The following is a 17369-nucleotide window of genomic DNA, read 5'->3' as shown; positions in this document are numbered from 1 at the left end:
GCTCAAATGAAAGAGGATAAGGGAGACCAAGGAGTCACAAGATCCACCTTTCTAAATTAGTCAATATAAATTAGTGAAGTAGTACCAAGATTTCGTTGAATCTTGTAAAATTGTATTAAGATATTGAAACTAACAGGCATAACCTGTGTCAAATATTCATAGACAAGCTATTATAGACTTGAGCAACTCAACACCAGTTGCCAATAAATGCACAAGTGTAAACAACACAATTAAGCATGCTTGATATTTATCAACCAGCAGCATACCGTAATGTCCACAGAAAACCTTCATAAGCATGTCCCATATTCGCATCGTTTGAAATTCTGCATTTTGTTTCAATGAATCAATTCAACAATGAAAAGGTATTAAAACCAAAAACCTTTTGGCCTAATGAGTAAGACAAGTAGATGGACAGGAACTAATGCTACAAATGCAAAACATAGAAATGTAATTTTATCATTATAAAATTCAGTGAATCTAAGATGAAGAAGCTTCTTGAGTGTTTGTGAATCTAAACACACAAATTCAACTTCAATGGTGTGATCAGCATAATGTACATAAATAAATACAATCTACAATCTATAGAATTCTTGATACAGCAATATTTAGCCTTTCATATAAAAGCCAAACATCACTGCAAGTGCACAGTTCTGTATATTTAACAAAATGAGAATCAAAATCCATATATAGTAGTACCAAAATTCAATCTTATACTTCCAAAAATATCTATAAATATATGGAGAAAAACATATTATGAATATGTCAATAATTTGCCAAATTAACTAATAATTGCAAATTTGCAAAAGAAGAAAAAAGAAACTAAATAAAAACAAAAAGACATTCTATCAAAGCCTATTGTTTACCCTACCATAGTTGTTAGAATCTTACAATGTGCAATTTGAATCATATGATTCATATCAATTCCACAAACATGCCCAACCATAAATGCAGAAGTACCTCGGGAAACTTGCACATATTCCTTCAAACCAGAATACAAAAAGATCCTTACTAATGCGGGCATGGTAATGATGGGTGAGGCAACAAAAGGCAGCATTCCTGCAGTACAAACTTCTCCCATTAGTTCATATGAGAATAACATAGGATCAAACAGAACACAAAAGAGCATGCAGAAACTTGTGAATGCCTGCACAATCATACAGCAAGACCCATCTCAAAGAACCCTGCCTGTGTTACAAAAATCTAAAATATAAATGAATGAATTATCCACAAAACCCTCCGGAAAACGTTTCCTAGCTGCCTCATCAACATGAAAGTCTCCAGAATCACTCAGAAGTCAAAAGAATTAGGCCACGTTTGTATAAATTTTCAAGCAATTCTCCAAGAAAAATAACAACAGTAGCATAGAAGCCAAGAATTGGAGTTAAGAAGCTTCCCATCCTACAAAAGCAGATGAATTCATTACCTATAGCAAGAAAGTTCTCTTTTGAACTTTTGGAAAAACACAAAGAATTGAAATGGTTACAAGCAAAATGGATAATTGTTTTTTCTTTTAGTCACACCTCAATTCTTCTTTTTTCTTTTTGTTGGTTGAGGGTGGTCCCCACAAGCAAGCAATATATTGCACCATGAAAGAAGAAACACGGTACAGAATGAGCCCAAGAGTAGCTCCCAGGGACAATAACTTTCTTCCAGATCTCTCAGGATTCAAAAAGGGTATACCCACCTCCCCATCCCCCCACCCCCCACCCCCATGTTCCAAAGAGAGCGGGGGCAGGGGAGGGATTACACTAGAGGAGGGATCAAAGTAAACAAAACTCAAAAGATATTCAAGCAAGCTCCCAAGCCCCTGCAACACAAGAGGCCTTTAAATAATATCCTCAAGAAATTTAATGCTCAAATTTGGTCTCTCTTTGCCAGATGCCTAACTTTATAACCAGGACGAGGTCCACGGTCAGAACCAAACATCCAATTCATTTTCAGTAAGTCTGCACAACTATTTTTCATATTCAATTCTCATATCTCACGCCACTTTTGCTTTAAAACCACATCAATCACCCAATCCACCTTGCTCTTATTATCACACCCAACTGTGAGGGCCAGATGAAGTGACCAAAAGACCTTGAGACCCGTTAGCCTCATCTCTAAACAAATATTTGCACCAGATATCACCTCAAAACATATATAATTTAGGCTTAAGATCAGAGCCACCTTCTTCTCTCTACAATTCTTGGAATAACCACCATTTGATCATCATTCATATTAGAATTTTGGCCACTCAATATTCCTTCTAGAACGCTCTAGATTCTTAGAGATAAAATTGGGACCAGTTGCTCAATATTCCTCTTAGATAATCCTTTTACAAAGATCTTCATTTTCAGATTCCACAACTTAACACAGCAAATAAAAGGTGCCTGCAATAAAATGCCATTTTGTACAAAAGGCAAAATAGTAGTGCCCATGTTTGCATACCAAATTTAATCTCTTGATCAAAAAATAGAATTTTAAAAAAAGCATAAAAGTTAAGGGCTGTTTGATATCGCTATTGAAAATTATGGAAATGAAAACGCAAAAACAAAAACTAATAACCAAAAACTAACATGTTTGTTAATATTTCCAAAACTTAAACAAATTAAAAACCTAATTGAACCTATGCTCATTTTCTCCATTGAATCAAACAACAATTAAAAATTATGATAAAATAATAAAATTTCAAAAAAAAATACAAATTATAATATAAATTAGATAAATATTATAATAAGATAGAAACTAATAATAACATTTTAATAAATTATTATATTTTTTAAACTCACTTTTTAGTTCTTCAAGAGCAATCCAATCGTACATGACAACTGAAAAATGGAAAATTTTGATTTTTTTTTTTTAATAACCTTTTTTACAATTGTTTAAACAATTTCAGATATTTTTATTTTAATTGTACTTCCAACGCACATGGTCATTTTATTTTAAATTTTCAATAAAATTTTGTATAGAATCAAAAATTTAATCCACAAAAGTTAATTCTGGAAACTAAAGTACCATAATGACAAGTTGCTGCAACAATTGAAAATCATAAGAACTGGTTTACTGTTTTTGCAGAAACTGATAACAAAACTAGGAACAAAAATAAACATGTTAGAAAACAGCAAATATAAATGATACGAACAGCTCCTAAGAGGAACCAAAATCCCTATTCCAAGTAATAATCTAGAACATAAGTTGGTTCACTACTTCTCAGCTTGGTCTAACTTCAATAGTAACCTCCTCTGTATCTGTTAAACCCTAAACTAGGGACATACTTCCATCTACATCTTCAATAGATCATACACACAGAGCATTAGCAGTGTAACAATTTCTTTTAGGTAAGTTAATAAGTCATATACAAAATACTTTTCATTCCCTACAAATGATGGCCAGCAAAACATTTTGATCTTCCTCATTGGTGACTGCATTTTCGCATGGGCACCATGTGACAGATATATGATTGCCATTCTTAATGGACACTCAGGTTGTGGATTAGGAGTAAACCATCCAAATGCTAGCACGACTTGTTGGCCATTTGGGAACCCAAACTTCTTTATTTAGAGTCATTTTGGGTGCCCCCAACACCTTGTCCACAGTTATTCCCCCTTGGTTTGCATTTTGCAATTGATCATGAACTTGGACAAGACTTTCAGTATTTGGGGATAATATATTATCAGACTAAGACAACTACAGTACAAAATTTTTTACATAATTCAGTACAGAAGGCAATTTACTGTCTAGTACAGTCAGATGGGAAGGTCAATAACTACACAGGCTTTATACCAAGTTATGAGCTATAGCAGACAAAATCAGCTACCTGTAGATAAAGTTGGGAAAGTCGCAAACCACAAAAGACCATGGAAGGCCTGTGCAACAATAAGGGAGAAAAATAACAAAAATAAGTAAATAAAGTTATGAAATCAGCCAATAGATGAAGTCACTTGGCCATTCAACCTCCCTTCTCCCTTCAAAAAGAAGTAAAAAAAAAAAAAGGATGAGTCACTTAGTCACCTATGAAGAGAAAGACTCATTATAGAACCACTTTAGCTGGGAAAACAGACTATGCTAGCTCTAAGGAACGGAGTCTTGAGACTGTACTACACTAAGGAAAAGGAAAGTCGAACGAAAAGCAAAGCTTTTTTGAAAAAGTCATTCTGTCCTCTAATTTTATTATTTATAACTCATTTACGAGAGAAGGGGCTTCACTTCTTAGGAGCCATATGAAGCAAAGCAGCTCACATACAGTTTAGAAGCCAAGACAAAGCTCATATATGATTCGCTTTGGTGACGAATTGCAGTTGGAGTAACCCTTTGACCAGCAACTTGTAAAATGGGGCCAGAATGGACATACAAAGATTTTGTCTACATAGCAAAGGCATGCCAAGTGGAAGGAAGCAGACACAGTGGCTGCTTCTCTCCCCCCCCCCCCTTCAATAACTGATTTCTATTTAAAAAAGATTAAAAAATTACATTAATATATATCACTAGAACAAATATAGTGAATACATCGTTGTCATCTAATATTGATGCACAAAAGCTCACCAACTTGGATGCAAAACTTAAAATTTTTAACAGAAACTCACCAAAACCATTTTCCTTTCATGAGCTCCTCCCTTAAAAGCACAGCAGCATGCTCCCTTCTGACTCGTTTATGAGCTGATGGTGCTTTACACATATTGACACAAGCCTAGGAGAAACATGCAGTCAGTGGGCTTGGTTTGTTTTCAAAACTGGACTGGAGTTTAAAAATAAAATAAAATAAATAATTTTTTTAAAATAAAAAAAAACGAAGTATTCTGTGCACATTTTTGCATATCTAAAATTTTCAAATGAGAAAACTTGAATGCTTTCATGCAATAAAATTTACAATTTAATAACTGCTGAAAACACATAACCTTTAATGGAAATATTGAAATATTTGTACAATTATAAGAGCTCTTTGCAAGAGAATATCCTATTAAAAATCCAAAACATATAACATAATAAAAGATTTATCATTTCCAAATTTCCATATCATATATCTAAAATTCTACATTAACTTTAAACACATTCCTACAACTTTCTCAACTAAATATATAAACACATAGCTCAAGGCATCAATTGCAACACTTAAAATGAGGTCCCAAATCTGTAAAACAACTACCCGATATAAGACAAGTGCTACAAGCTCCACTAAACCACATTGAGAGCTTGTCAAAGTTCCAAGCTTATCATCCTTCATTGAGTCACTCCTGAATTGATATCATATTCACATGATTATCTGTCAAAAAACAGGCCAAGTAGCTCCAGTAAGAACGTTATAAAATGCAGAAAAAACAGCATCTCACCAGAGAACCCCAGTACTGGTATTGCTTTGATCCAGTTCCTTAACAATTACATCCAAAAGTTGTTCTACCAGAGCGCTCCCATCAGCAGCATCTCTAACTAGATTTAGCTGTAACCTTGCATAAAGAATTAGTGCATCCTGAAGAAAGAAAATTACAAAAATATGGATGAATAATCAAGTTCAAGAGGGGGGGAGAGAGAGAGACAGTTCAAATAATTGAGGAAGGAAAAAAAAAATATAGAAGTAATAAATTATTCTATAAGGCATAGGAAAGAAACCTTCAGACCCCGATCATGGGTCGTAAGCCAATAACGGAACACAAACTGTTGCACAGCATTATGGATCTCCAGTGACTGGCAGCCCAAATTAGGACCATCCTTAAACAAGTATGTGTTAATGCACTCAATTAGCTTGCGAGAAATCTTCCCCTCATCCCTGGAATATCATAACAAAGATATCAGTTTGTGCCATCACACCTTCAGCATTTTCCAGCAAAAAATTCAAACATGACAAGCCAAACCCACAAACAAACTGGCACCTTACAAAAGAGAAAATGCTAACAAGTCCCTTAACAATTTCCTCTCTTAGACTATCAGAAAAGTCCCCTGGAGGATTTTCCAGAAGCGAATGGAGCGTCAGGATGCAGCGAAAGACTTCCTCCTTTGGATTATATTGACTACTGCTCTTAGCACTCAAGCTCGTCTCCACCTTTTCCATGTATAGAAGCACAAGAGCTTGGCATTGCATAATGACATGCATCAAAAACTTAGTCAACGAAAAATCGAAAATATTATATTTTCAAAATTCAAAGGGCATATAACTGCATTAGATGCAGTCTAATATTCTAAATATAATACTCACCGCTATAGAACCGCTTCCTCATGTGAAAACGATAGTCTTTGATGGCTAAAAGATGTCGTAGAATTATTCCATATTCAGATTGAAAGCTAGGAACATCCCTCAACACATCCCAGATATGACTAAAAAGAGATTTAACCACGGGCAACAAAAGCAACGTCTTTCCTGGCAGAGGATAATTTAAATTAAAATAAATAATATAGTAATTGCACTACCTTCATTTCAACTTTCTAAGCATTCAAAAATTATATTCATCGACAATCATACTAATTTTTTAAACCAGCCTTCCATTTGGCAAATGCAAAAGCAAAACCAACAGAAGGAGAGTAAAATAACATTTTCACTTTGTCTTATGTTGTTTTGTTTATTGGAAAAATAAAATAACATCATAAAAAAGCCAAGAGTTACATAAAACCCAGTGAGCTAGAAGTTTTGTCCCCAAAAACAGAAAAGTCTTAACATTTTTCAGATTTTTGTCTTTCTGTAGTATACTAGGTATATCAGCAATCAAGTGCAAATAAAGTTAAATTGTATTCAAATTCCTAACTTTCTTTGCTATCTAAAATCTATACTTTCGTCCCAATGTGAATATGTGGTACTGTAAAAAGAAAAAGAGGAAGGTAAATTAAGTAAGAAACTGTTTTTGCTTCTTCTACACAATTATTTGAAAGTTCTTCTTTCCTTGAGTCAAAAGCAATGAGAAATTTTAACATTCAAAGTTTTATACTGTATAAATCAAACAGGCCATAAAGCTAGTATCATCTATCATTCAGTTGAGTCAACAGAAATCATAACCCTCTGTATAAGCTACTGTAACAGACGCAAGAGTAAGACACAAGTTATATATCAACTACAACAATCACCAACCCGAAAACTTTGCATCTTCTGCACGTTGCACTACAATGCGGAGAGTTTTTGCAAATATCAACTTTGGCAACCGCTTCTTGCTTGAAGATATCTCCAGAGATACACAGTGAACAAGTAATGGAATTAGAAATGGCCATGTTTCAGCTGCCAATATTTAAAACAAAATTTAAAAAAAAAAACAACAACAAGGAAAAAACACCTTAGCATCCAAAATTGCTTTTACTGCTTCTCAACATGACACAAGCCAAACTGCATAAATTTACATCAAAATCGTACTTACAGTTAGGAACCTGATTAGATTTTAGCATTGCGGTGTTCTGTGCGAGAAATTTACAAAAACTGATTGATCTCTCCCCTTCTAACCAGGAATTCAACAATTTAATCCCTTCCTGTAAGCATGCGTTAGAAATTAGAACAAAAAGGCAAACGGAACACTTACATAATTCCATAAATCAAACAGATAAATAAAGCAGACATATGTATACGAGTCTGAGTGAATACTTGTTTGATCGAGTAGAAAATTAAGCGAAAATAAATAAAAATTCGATGCAACAGCGCGGCTCGTTAAACATAACTTTTAAATTTGTACTAATTTTAAATATGTACTTCGATTTCCTTCTATTTTGTTACATTTTCTCGGCAACCAAGTGGGTGAAAAAAAAGAACCCAAACAAAAGCCAAAATGATTTGAAGAATAAATATTACTTCTCGAGTTTTGGCTTTGTCGGATGAGAGCTTAGAGACAATCTCTTGAACATCTCTGGAAGTGACAATCGTCATCAGAGCGACTTCGATTTGAAAATTTGAATAGGAACAGATGACGGATACTAATGGAAGCTGATGTGTTCTAGGGTTTTAATGCCAGTACAAACAGTGGTAGCGTTGGCGGGAAATGAGGGAACGGGGTGGAGACCAGAAGGAGACCCGGAGCTGTCTTGAGACAGTATGGGGACTTTCTGCTGCGCTCAGGAGTGAGGACATGCCAATTAGAATTGGGAAAGACCGAGAAATAGAGAGAATAAAAATTTAAAAAAAAAAAAACTGAGTTACATTTTTCTTCCTATAAAGTCCTTTATGAAGGTATTTAATTTTTGTTTTATATTTAGTTATGAAAAATTTGTGAAAAATAAAATAAATAAGAAATTAATAGAGAAAATGAATTTTACACATCTTAACATTTATTTCTCTAATTTAAATTTATTATATTAAAATTTAATTTTATATGGAGATGAAATATAAAAAGTATTTTTTTGAAGAATTTTTTTATCCAAATAAAGCCTAACCAAGAATGATACAACCTATAATATTAGCATTTGTTTAATTCACAATGGAAGTTTTGGTAAGTTTACAAAATTAGACACAATAATGTTAGATCTAATTAATTGCTTTTTCTTCATTTTACTTCTAATTTTTACATGTGAGATTCTTTAACTTAAGTTGGTCAAGTTAAAATATGATGATGCAACATGAATCCTAATCAGTAAGTTGACTGAGCATTTTTTACGATACATTCCAATTGAATTGTAAATTAAAATAAAATAAACACAATTATAGAGTAGTTGGGTGAAAATTTTGTGGAAATAAATTCAACCAACTTTTCAATAGTCGGTTTCAATATTTAAAAAAAAAAAATAAGTGAAAGTGAGAGTTCTCATGCACAAAACAAACAAAATTTGAGTCAATTGCAAGTCAGAACCGACTTTTGGTCGGTTTTGACTGTACACACCCTACTTTAACCAAAGTGTGTATAGTAAAATTTAGGTTTTTTGGGTTTAATATCAGTGCCAATTTGAATCTTTTACTAATCCAATTTTGAATTTGTACATGGGTGTGTAAAAATTCATTAGTAGTGGGAAAATACCTAAAAAAAATTAAATGCATATAAAAGTTATAAAAAAAAAAAAAAAAAGATGAATTCAAGGAAAGTTGGAAAAAAAAAAAGAGAAAAATGGGAAATTTGAAAAAAAAAATGCAGAAGTTTAGTGGGCTAGTTTCTCCATGCTTGCACTTGCGCGCACACACGCACACACAATTTTAGTTAGGAAATCAAAATAAAAAGTAATCTTTAAATTTGATTGAGCAATTATAAATTGATTAATCAATTTAATTAACAAACTAGTCTTTAAGTTTGATATAAAAAACTAATTAGTCAAGGAGAATCTAAAAGTTGATGAAGAAAAAAAAAAGCAATTAGGAGCAATCAAGGGAGAACAATTGGCGAGAAATTTCGGAGAAAAGTTGGTTATTAGAAGAGTGGGAAAATATTTGAAACAAAAATGGCCACCGAAAAAATAGAGAGAGAAGGAAAGAAGGAAGAGTGATTAAGATTGAAAGATTGGAGAAGGATTGAAGACCGAAGGGCTCGGATTGCAGAAGTTGAAAAAGGCTTGACTAGTGGAGACCCAAGAGAGTTCGGGCAAGGAAAGAGCAAAAGAGAATTAGGCAAGAGACGGCAAAGCACAAAAGTTTTTAGAGGCATAGAAGGTTAGTACTCTTTCCTTGTAATTTTTTTTATTAAGAGTTTGGGATTAAATTATTTTCAGATTTAGAAAATTCAAAAATTCAAAGAAATCAATAATTTTAAGATCTAAAATTCAAACTAGTTTTCCATAAAAATTTTGGATGAAATTTTTGTGGCAATTCCCAATACCAGACCTAAGTGTTGACCTAGATTCAAAAAGGCTAGATCCAAATACCCGAAGATCCATATTCAGATTTGAGTCCAAAAAACCATATCAAAATACTCCAAATATATTGACACATTGATCCAAACCCATGAAAATCATTCACCCTAAACGAAACCCGCTAGATTTAAAACCTTGGAACCCAAATGCCTTAGGGGCTCAACCCCAAAGACAACTAACTCATTAACCAAGGCCCATCTAATTTTACCAAGGCCCAATTGTGCTCATTTTAAAATTGCTCAACACATACCCCAATTAAACCTGGCAAAATGGATAAAAATTCATTAAACGGACCCACATCCTACCCACTTTAACCGACTTATAATCAACCGCTTGTTAAATGAGTCGAATATGATTTTTCAGTTTCATATTTACCTCCTTAGCAGGTTGGGTTGGGTTTATTCGGCGAACATCCGCCAAACAGCTTAATTTTTTTTATTTTTTTTTAAACGAACAATGATATTTTTATTCAAATAACTGAGTCGTGAATACCACATGCTTTTGAGATGATACAAGCAAGGGTATTTAAACACGATTACACGATATAGGTATAATAAATAAGATATCATAAATCTTATGATTTGAGATAAAATCTGTATTGTTGACATATAAGCTAATTTTGAATCAATAGACTTTAATTTGTTAGCATATATGATCCTCAGATAATTGACTTTAGATCTCTAACACTCATTAGTTTTTATTGTGATGAGTTGCCTCGAATCTTCATCATTTGAATATGCAACAAACAAATGTAATCATCGAAGGTTTGATGAACAATTAGTTTTTAATGCTTACAATTTTACTTACATAAATCAAGAGTGGTTAATTAGTATAAACGATTGAATGATGGATATTGTTACTAGAAAAGTTAATATGTAACGCCTTGAAAATTCTAGCTATATATTTATTTTATTTTTTTTCATAATACTTAATAAACTTTGATACCACAAACTGTAAACAAAGCCAACCCGGACCCAAAGTGGGGTACCGGGGATACACCTGTTCATAAATACATATCAATTGTGCAGCGAAAAATATGATATACCTGAACCTTATTGTAGAGACCCAAACCTGTATAAGCTAGGTTCGTCGACGAAGGGTCATGTTCGTCGACGAAGTCGTTCAGATCCTCGTCAACGAGCAAATACCGAGCGGATCAGAGAAATATCCGAAACTTGGACTTGGTAACAAAGGGATGGCCTCGTCGACGAGTTGTGTGGTGGATTCGTCGACGAAGACGCCGCCTCGTCAATGAGTTGGACTTGGTCAAAGGCCCTATAAATATCCATTTTCAGTTGCTTAGAAGCCAAGTTTCTTCCAAAGCTCCCTCTCTCTCTCTAAACCAGCGGGAACTCTCTCTCTCTCTCTCTCTAAGATTCTTCGCTATTCATTGCCTGTTTCTAAAAATGGAAGTTCCTACGGGGATCAGAGGAGGAAGTTCTACAACTTTAGCAGATCGGATAGTTGTTTTGAGGATTTTCGGGTTTTCCCCAAAAATTGAGGTAAGGATCTGATCTCAAATTTTATTGGATATTTGAGTAGTAGTCGAATTTATGGTAAGGTTATATTCTATGATTTTTAGGTTTCGAGGTCCCGGGTTGTCGATTTGGATCGTGTTCGTAGGAGGTTTCGTTTCGAGTTTAAGGTAAGGGGAAATTGATTACAACAGCATTTTTGAAAAACTAAACCGCTAAAAAGTTAGTTTATATTTATATGTATGATTTAATTGCTTATTTGCTAAATTCTACAGAGTAGAAATGTTGGTTTTACGATTTTTGGTAAAAGCAAGGATTTTGGCATATGATCTCAAAATCTTATGAAAATTACTTATTTGCATTTATATTGTAATAGGAGATGCTTGAATCCTTTATTTTTCTTTTTAAGTGATGGTTACTGGATTTATATCATTTAGCGGATTTTTGGATTAAACTTGTGTGATATATATTGAAATGGAAATGTATGAATTTTCTATATTATTGATATAGATTATGGGAACGGAGTTCCAATTTGTTATGCTGAAAATGTGAAAAACAGAGGTCGGTTATACACCGAACTGTATATATGTAAAAAGGGTAAACCAAGTGGATAGGCGTCGGTTTGAACCCGATGTGATTATCTGAATTTGTGAAAATACTGAAATTGCACAAGTTACTATATTTTGCTATAAATTGTATATATGATAAATGGAACCACAACTTGCTACCAAAGGAGTTGAACGATACTCCAGTAATAGGAGTTGAAAGATACTCCAATGTGAGAAGTTGAAAAAGCTTCATTAATGGAATTGAAAGATACTCCCAATGGCAGGGAATTTCCTCAGCTAGAAGGGTACAGTGCAACCACACATGTAAACCAGTGTAGGTACATAGATAGTCGGCTAGCAGGTGTAATGAAACCACTGGTGAAATAATAGACCAGATGGCGGCAGTCGGACTATATTAGATACTCAACAAATGTTTGCACAAACAGGGCATTGTTAGAGATATCAGTGCACAACCCGTGCCACAGGGTAAATAGGAAATACATGTATGACAAGCTGGTCGTTGTTCTAATAATCATATGCATGATTTAAATACTTGATGTGCAGATATATGTTATATATTACAGTATTATAAATAATTGTTTCAAACATATGAGTTGTATGAAAATGTGCATATATGCAGTCACACACTATTGTAACACTTTCTTCCTTACTGAGAGGTGTCTCACCCTATTATACAACCTTTGTTTTCAGGTCCGTCAGTATGTTGGTCTTAGTAGCTAAAGGGCCTGGGGAGACTATTTTTGGCTTAGCTTACGTAAGCCTTTGAATCCTGTATTAAACTTAGATGAAGATCTTTTCTGGAGGAATGTAATAACAGGATTTATTATATGTCTGGATTTATGTAATTGTGGATGTATTAGTAAGCTTTGGTATAAGACTAATAGAAATCCCAATGGATGTTTATATTTTTCCGCGACATTTACATCAAAATTATGTATGATTTATACCCGTATGTCCCTGACTAGGGCGGGTTGTTTACGTATCTTGAATAGGTACATGTATTTAGTATGAGTGAGTGACACTTGGGTCCATAGAAAGGGTCGGTTCGTTACACTTATACACAATACCAAAGTCCTACTAACTTCATAATTATACATATACATCCCAAAAAATCCATAGAAATATCATAGGGACTCACACAAAATCCCTCTTCCAACTCAAATACTTACCCTGCAGCTAGAGCAGTATTAAAACATCCTCTATCTCGGAGCTCGCTCCACTCGTCTGTCTAGGTCTCCTGAAATGTTTGAATTATGGGATGAGACACCTCTCAGTAAGTGTGATAGATTAGCATCAATGTGTGGCACACATGAGTTCTATTGTATTATAAACATATACTTTATATATTTAACTGTAACATAATTTACTGTAATTAACAAGTCAAGAAAAAACTTGTTTTGTATAAGTCTGAAGAAATTGTATTTCAATATAAACATATTGTGTCATAATAAAATTTTGTATGCATATAAATCGTCTGTTATATCTGTATTGTTGACACCCCAATTTTAACGAGACCACCCAAAGAAGACCTGACACAATAAAAGTTGAGTTCGAGCCCTGAAAATTGGAGGACCCTTTTTGAGAAACCTGATTGAGTCCCGATTTTCTAAATTGAGTCCCAGTGCTTTAAGTTGAGTCTCGCGTCTTAAGTCGAGCCCTGGTATTTTAAACCAAGTCCCGATATGTTTTCAATGAGCCCCTATGTTTTTACTGAGTCTCGGTGTTTTACCAAGTCCCAGTATGTGTTAAATGAGCCCCGGTATTTTTATCAAGTCTCGATATATTTTAACCGAGTACCGGGCATTTTAGAAAGAAAAAAAAATGGAGTCTGAGTCCTTCTATTTTCAGGAAATTATGTTTTAATTTTCGGCCGAATCTCTCTTTTCGGAGGATAAGGTTCAACGATAAAAATGCAAAAATAAAATAAAATAATAATAATAATAATAATACAAAAAGGAAGAAAAATACAAAAAAGGGTTATAATTATTATTATTATTATTATTATTATTATTCTCATCATCATTATTATTATTTTTATTATTATTATTAGTATTATTATTATTATTAGTTTTAGTATTATTATTATAAATTTTTTATTAAGTATCATTACTATTATTATTATTATTAGTAGTAGTAGCAGTAGTTGATTATTATTATTATTACCATTATTAATAATAACAATATTATTATTATTATTATTATTATTATTATTATTATTATTATTATTACAACAAAAACAACAAGGAAGCAAAAGCAAAAATAAAAAAGAAAATAAATAATATATAAAAACTGTAGGGCAAATGTATTAGGCATGTATGTTTTTTTAAAAAGAAAAGTTTTGTACACTTCTCACAATGGGTCACCCCATTTTTCCCGTGGGTACATGCGTTGGGCAAATAAAAACAAAGCCAAAAGGGTCTATAAAAGGAGGGGGGGAGGTAGCCACTGCACACACTATGCGCATTGTTCACCCAACTACCTTGCGCACACAGGTCCCTTTGTTTCCTTGCCTCCTCTCGTAGCCTCACCTTATTGCCACAGTCTCGCACCCCACACCACCACATCACAACGATCCTCACACTAGCAGCCCACAGTATCCTCCATCTCCTCCTACTCTCTTTTCATCTCTCTCGCTCACCCATGCATTCACGCTGCTGGGGGACCCGAAGCCGCAACCTCTCATAGCAGCTTCACGTTGCTCCCATCACCCTAACTTTCCGTATTCCCTCACAATCTCCTCCATCATCTCTCTCTATTTTCGGCCACCCACCATCGCTCTCTTCCCTCACGACCTCCATAACCACCAGCAACCGCTACCAGTGAGTTCCTCTGTCAGCCCCGACTACCTGCTCCTTCTCGTTGCTCCTTCGTCATCGCTGCCACACAGCACGGATGTCTGAACCTCCACCATTATGGCAACCTCATACCGGTCACCACCCATCCGTTCACCACCAAGACCACTAATCTCAGCGCTGAAAAAGACCGCATCGTCCAACTCTGAAACCCACACATAACTAAGTAATTCCGAGGCCACCCTCGGCCGTCATCCAGCTTCGGCTGCGATCACCTGCGCAGCTCCATCGACTTACAATTTACACGAAACTGAAGGAGAATCCACACACGGTAGCCCCACGAACCGTCAACCACCACAGTCATCTGCCTCGACTGCGGCAACATCAGCTCCGATAGCATACCCTCCCACTCTCCGGCCAGCACAACAATACCCCCTTGGTGAGTTTCCTGCAAAACACACACAAACATCCTCCTATAGGACGTTACACTCCCAGACAGTGTAACTACAGACAACCCCTTATTCATAACTTGGGTCTCAACTCTACACAGCTTTACGAAGCTTACAGATACAAAAGAATGGGTTGCACCCGAATCAAATAAAATAACAACTCTATTTGAAAGCAACAACAAGGTACCTGTCACTGCATTCCCCGCACGGTCCGCATTCGCTGGAGTAAGAGAATATACCCTCGTTGGAGCTGTGTTTGCCTGGATGGTTCCCCGAGGTATCTGATTGTTACCCCGTTTCACACTAGATGCAGACGTGTCTCTTCTTGGTGCGCATTAGTCACTAGTCATGTGGCCTGATTTGCCACAACTGTAACAGTTACCCCCAAATGATTGGCACTCACCCTCATGCCATCTGTGGCACCTGATACAATGATCGCGCGACTGGTGCACCTGAGAACCCTGACACTCAGTATACTGGCGGTAGCCTGAGCCATTTTTCCTCTTCTTCCATGATCTCTGACGAGAACCAGATGGCACTTTCCTCTTCTTCGGTTCCTGATCCACCTCATCCTCCCAGATGTCGGTCTAAATCACAATGGCTTTATCCACCAAAACTGAAAACTCATGGATCTGCAGCATACCCACTAATCTACGGATGTCTTTCCTCAAGCCCTTCTCGAACCTCTGAGTCTTCTCATACTCGTTCGAGATCAAGCACGACGTGAAATGGGATAGCTTTATATAACGAATAGCATACCCCTGCACCGTTATATCTCCCTATTTCAGAACAGAGAACTCATCCGCCTTAGCATCACGTGTGGAAGCCGGAAAGTATCTCTCAAAGAACACTTCCTTGAAGCGGCTCCATGTCATCTCTATTGGACCGGCTCGCTGCTTCTCCAGCAGACTCACCGTAGTCCACCATAGCGCCCAGCCTCCCCAGACAGCTGGAAGGTAGCATAGAGGACTCTCTGCTTATCTATGCAATGTAGGACCTCTAGAATCCTTTCAATTTTCTTAACCCTGTCCTTCGTTGTCATCATATTAGGTCCTCCTGAAAATGTCGGAGGGTGCATATGTGTGAACCTCTCGATGGTGCACCCCGCAGTAGTAGAAGAACGTTCACGTATCCTAACACTCTGCCCGATCTTCCACATAACTTGCCTCGTCAACCCTCGAGGCACAAAAGGAGACTCATCGCTCGCAGTCCCCTCGGAGCCACTATCCAAGTTGTTATCCTTGGGCTCCATTCTGAAATAGAATAGGAATCAATTAGAATTCCTATATCGTACACAGTTAACATAATCATAAGCACTAATCATGTCAACCATTACTTTCACAGGTCCAGGTCTGTCCTATCACACTGACACGAAACCATCAATGGTTTGCCATGATTTTACTAAAATCGTCATTCTAGGAAAAACACATAATACCATCAACGAATCCTTGTCTAGCTACAAGACAACCCTCGACCTACTATACCCATTCACGACATCCTATACTCTGGTACGTACACACATTAATGCCTAACCAAGTCTACAAGACCTAACAACCTAATTAGCTCTAATACCAAGTTGTCACGCCCCGAACCCGGCAATGGGCCCCAGGGTATGATGTAGTAACCTAACCTATCCCTATATCATACAAAATACACATGATACTATAATGAATGAGGGTCCGTCCCCGTGGGGTTTCCGTACACCCTATACACATTCACATACACAACATATACGCAGCGAAAAAGTTCATTCCATACATACGCCCTGAACCCGGCAATGGGGCCCAGGGGATGAAATTATAGATTTTATATAGCAAATAAAGTTAGGAATTTGAATATAATTTAACTTTATTTGCACCTGATTGTTGATATACCTAGTATACTACAGAAAGACAAAAATCTGAAAAATGTTAGACTTTTCTATTTTTGGGGACAAAACTTCTAGCTCACTAGGTTTTATGTAACTCTTGGCTTTTTTGTGATGTTATTTTATTTTTCCAATAAACAAAACAACATATGACATAAATTGAAAATGTTATTTTACTCTCCTTTTGTTGGTTTTGCTTTTGCATTTTCCAAATGGAAGGCTGGTTCAAAAAATTAGTATGATTGTTGATGAATATAATTTTTGAATGCTTAGAAAGTTGAAATGAAGGTTGTGCAATTACTATATTATTTATTTTAATTTAAATTATCCTCTGCTAGGAAAGACGTTGCTTTTGTTGCCCGCGGTTAAATCTCTTTTTAGTCATATCTGGGATGTGTTGAGGGATGTTCCTAGCTTTCAATCTGAATATGGAATAATTCTACGACATCTTTTAGCCATCAAAGACTATCGTTTTCACATGAGGAAGCGGTTCTATAGCG

General features: G+C 35.6%; 1 protein-coding gene across 1 annotated transcript in view; it reads right to left on the bottom strand.

The window, feature by feature from the left end:
• LOC131146626 (serine/threonine-protein kinase ATM) overlaps positions 1-7846 on the bottom strand; it is a 188686-nt gene extending 180840 nt beyond the window's left edge. Inside the window, exons 1-11 of the mRNA XM_058096335.1 lie at positions 7739-7846; positions 7314-7422; positions 7034-7177; positions 6170-6331; positions 5847-6042; positions 5587-5743; positions 5310-5446; positions 5126-5213; positions 4566-4669; positions 958-1056; positions 267-323 (exon numbers count right to left, since the gene is read on the bottom strand). Of these exons, the coding sequence (XP_057952318.1) occupies positions 267-323; positions 958-1056; positions 4566-4669; positions 5126-5213; positions 5310-5446; positions 5587-5743; positions 5847-6042; positions 6170-6331; positions 7034-7177; positions 7314-7422; positions 7739-7813 (1328 nt within the window). The 5' untranslated portion in view covers positions 7814-7846. The remainder of the gene's footprint in view (positions 1-266; positions 324-957; positions 1057-4565; positions 4670-5125; positions 5214-5309; positions 5447-5586; positions 5744-5846; positions 6043-6169; positions 6332-7033; positions 7178-7313; positions 7423-7738) is intronic.
• Positions 7847-17369: the final 9523 nt, after the last annotated feature.

This window comes from Malania oleifera, chromosome 13, assembly GCF_029873635.1.
Source record: "Malania oleifera isolate guangnan ecotype guangnan chromosome 13, ASM2987363v1, whole genome shotgun sequence".
Classification (NCBI taxonomy): Eukaryota; Viridiplantae; Streptophyta; class Magnoliopsida; order Santalales; family Ximeniaceae; genus Malania; species Malania oleifera.
The sequence above is the reverse complement of the archived record's forward strand: the minus strand, read 5'-3'. Positions and strand labels throughout refer to the sequence as shown.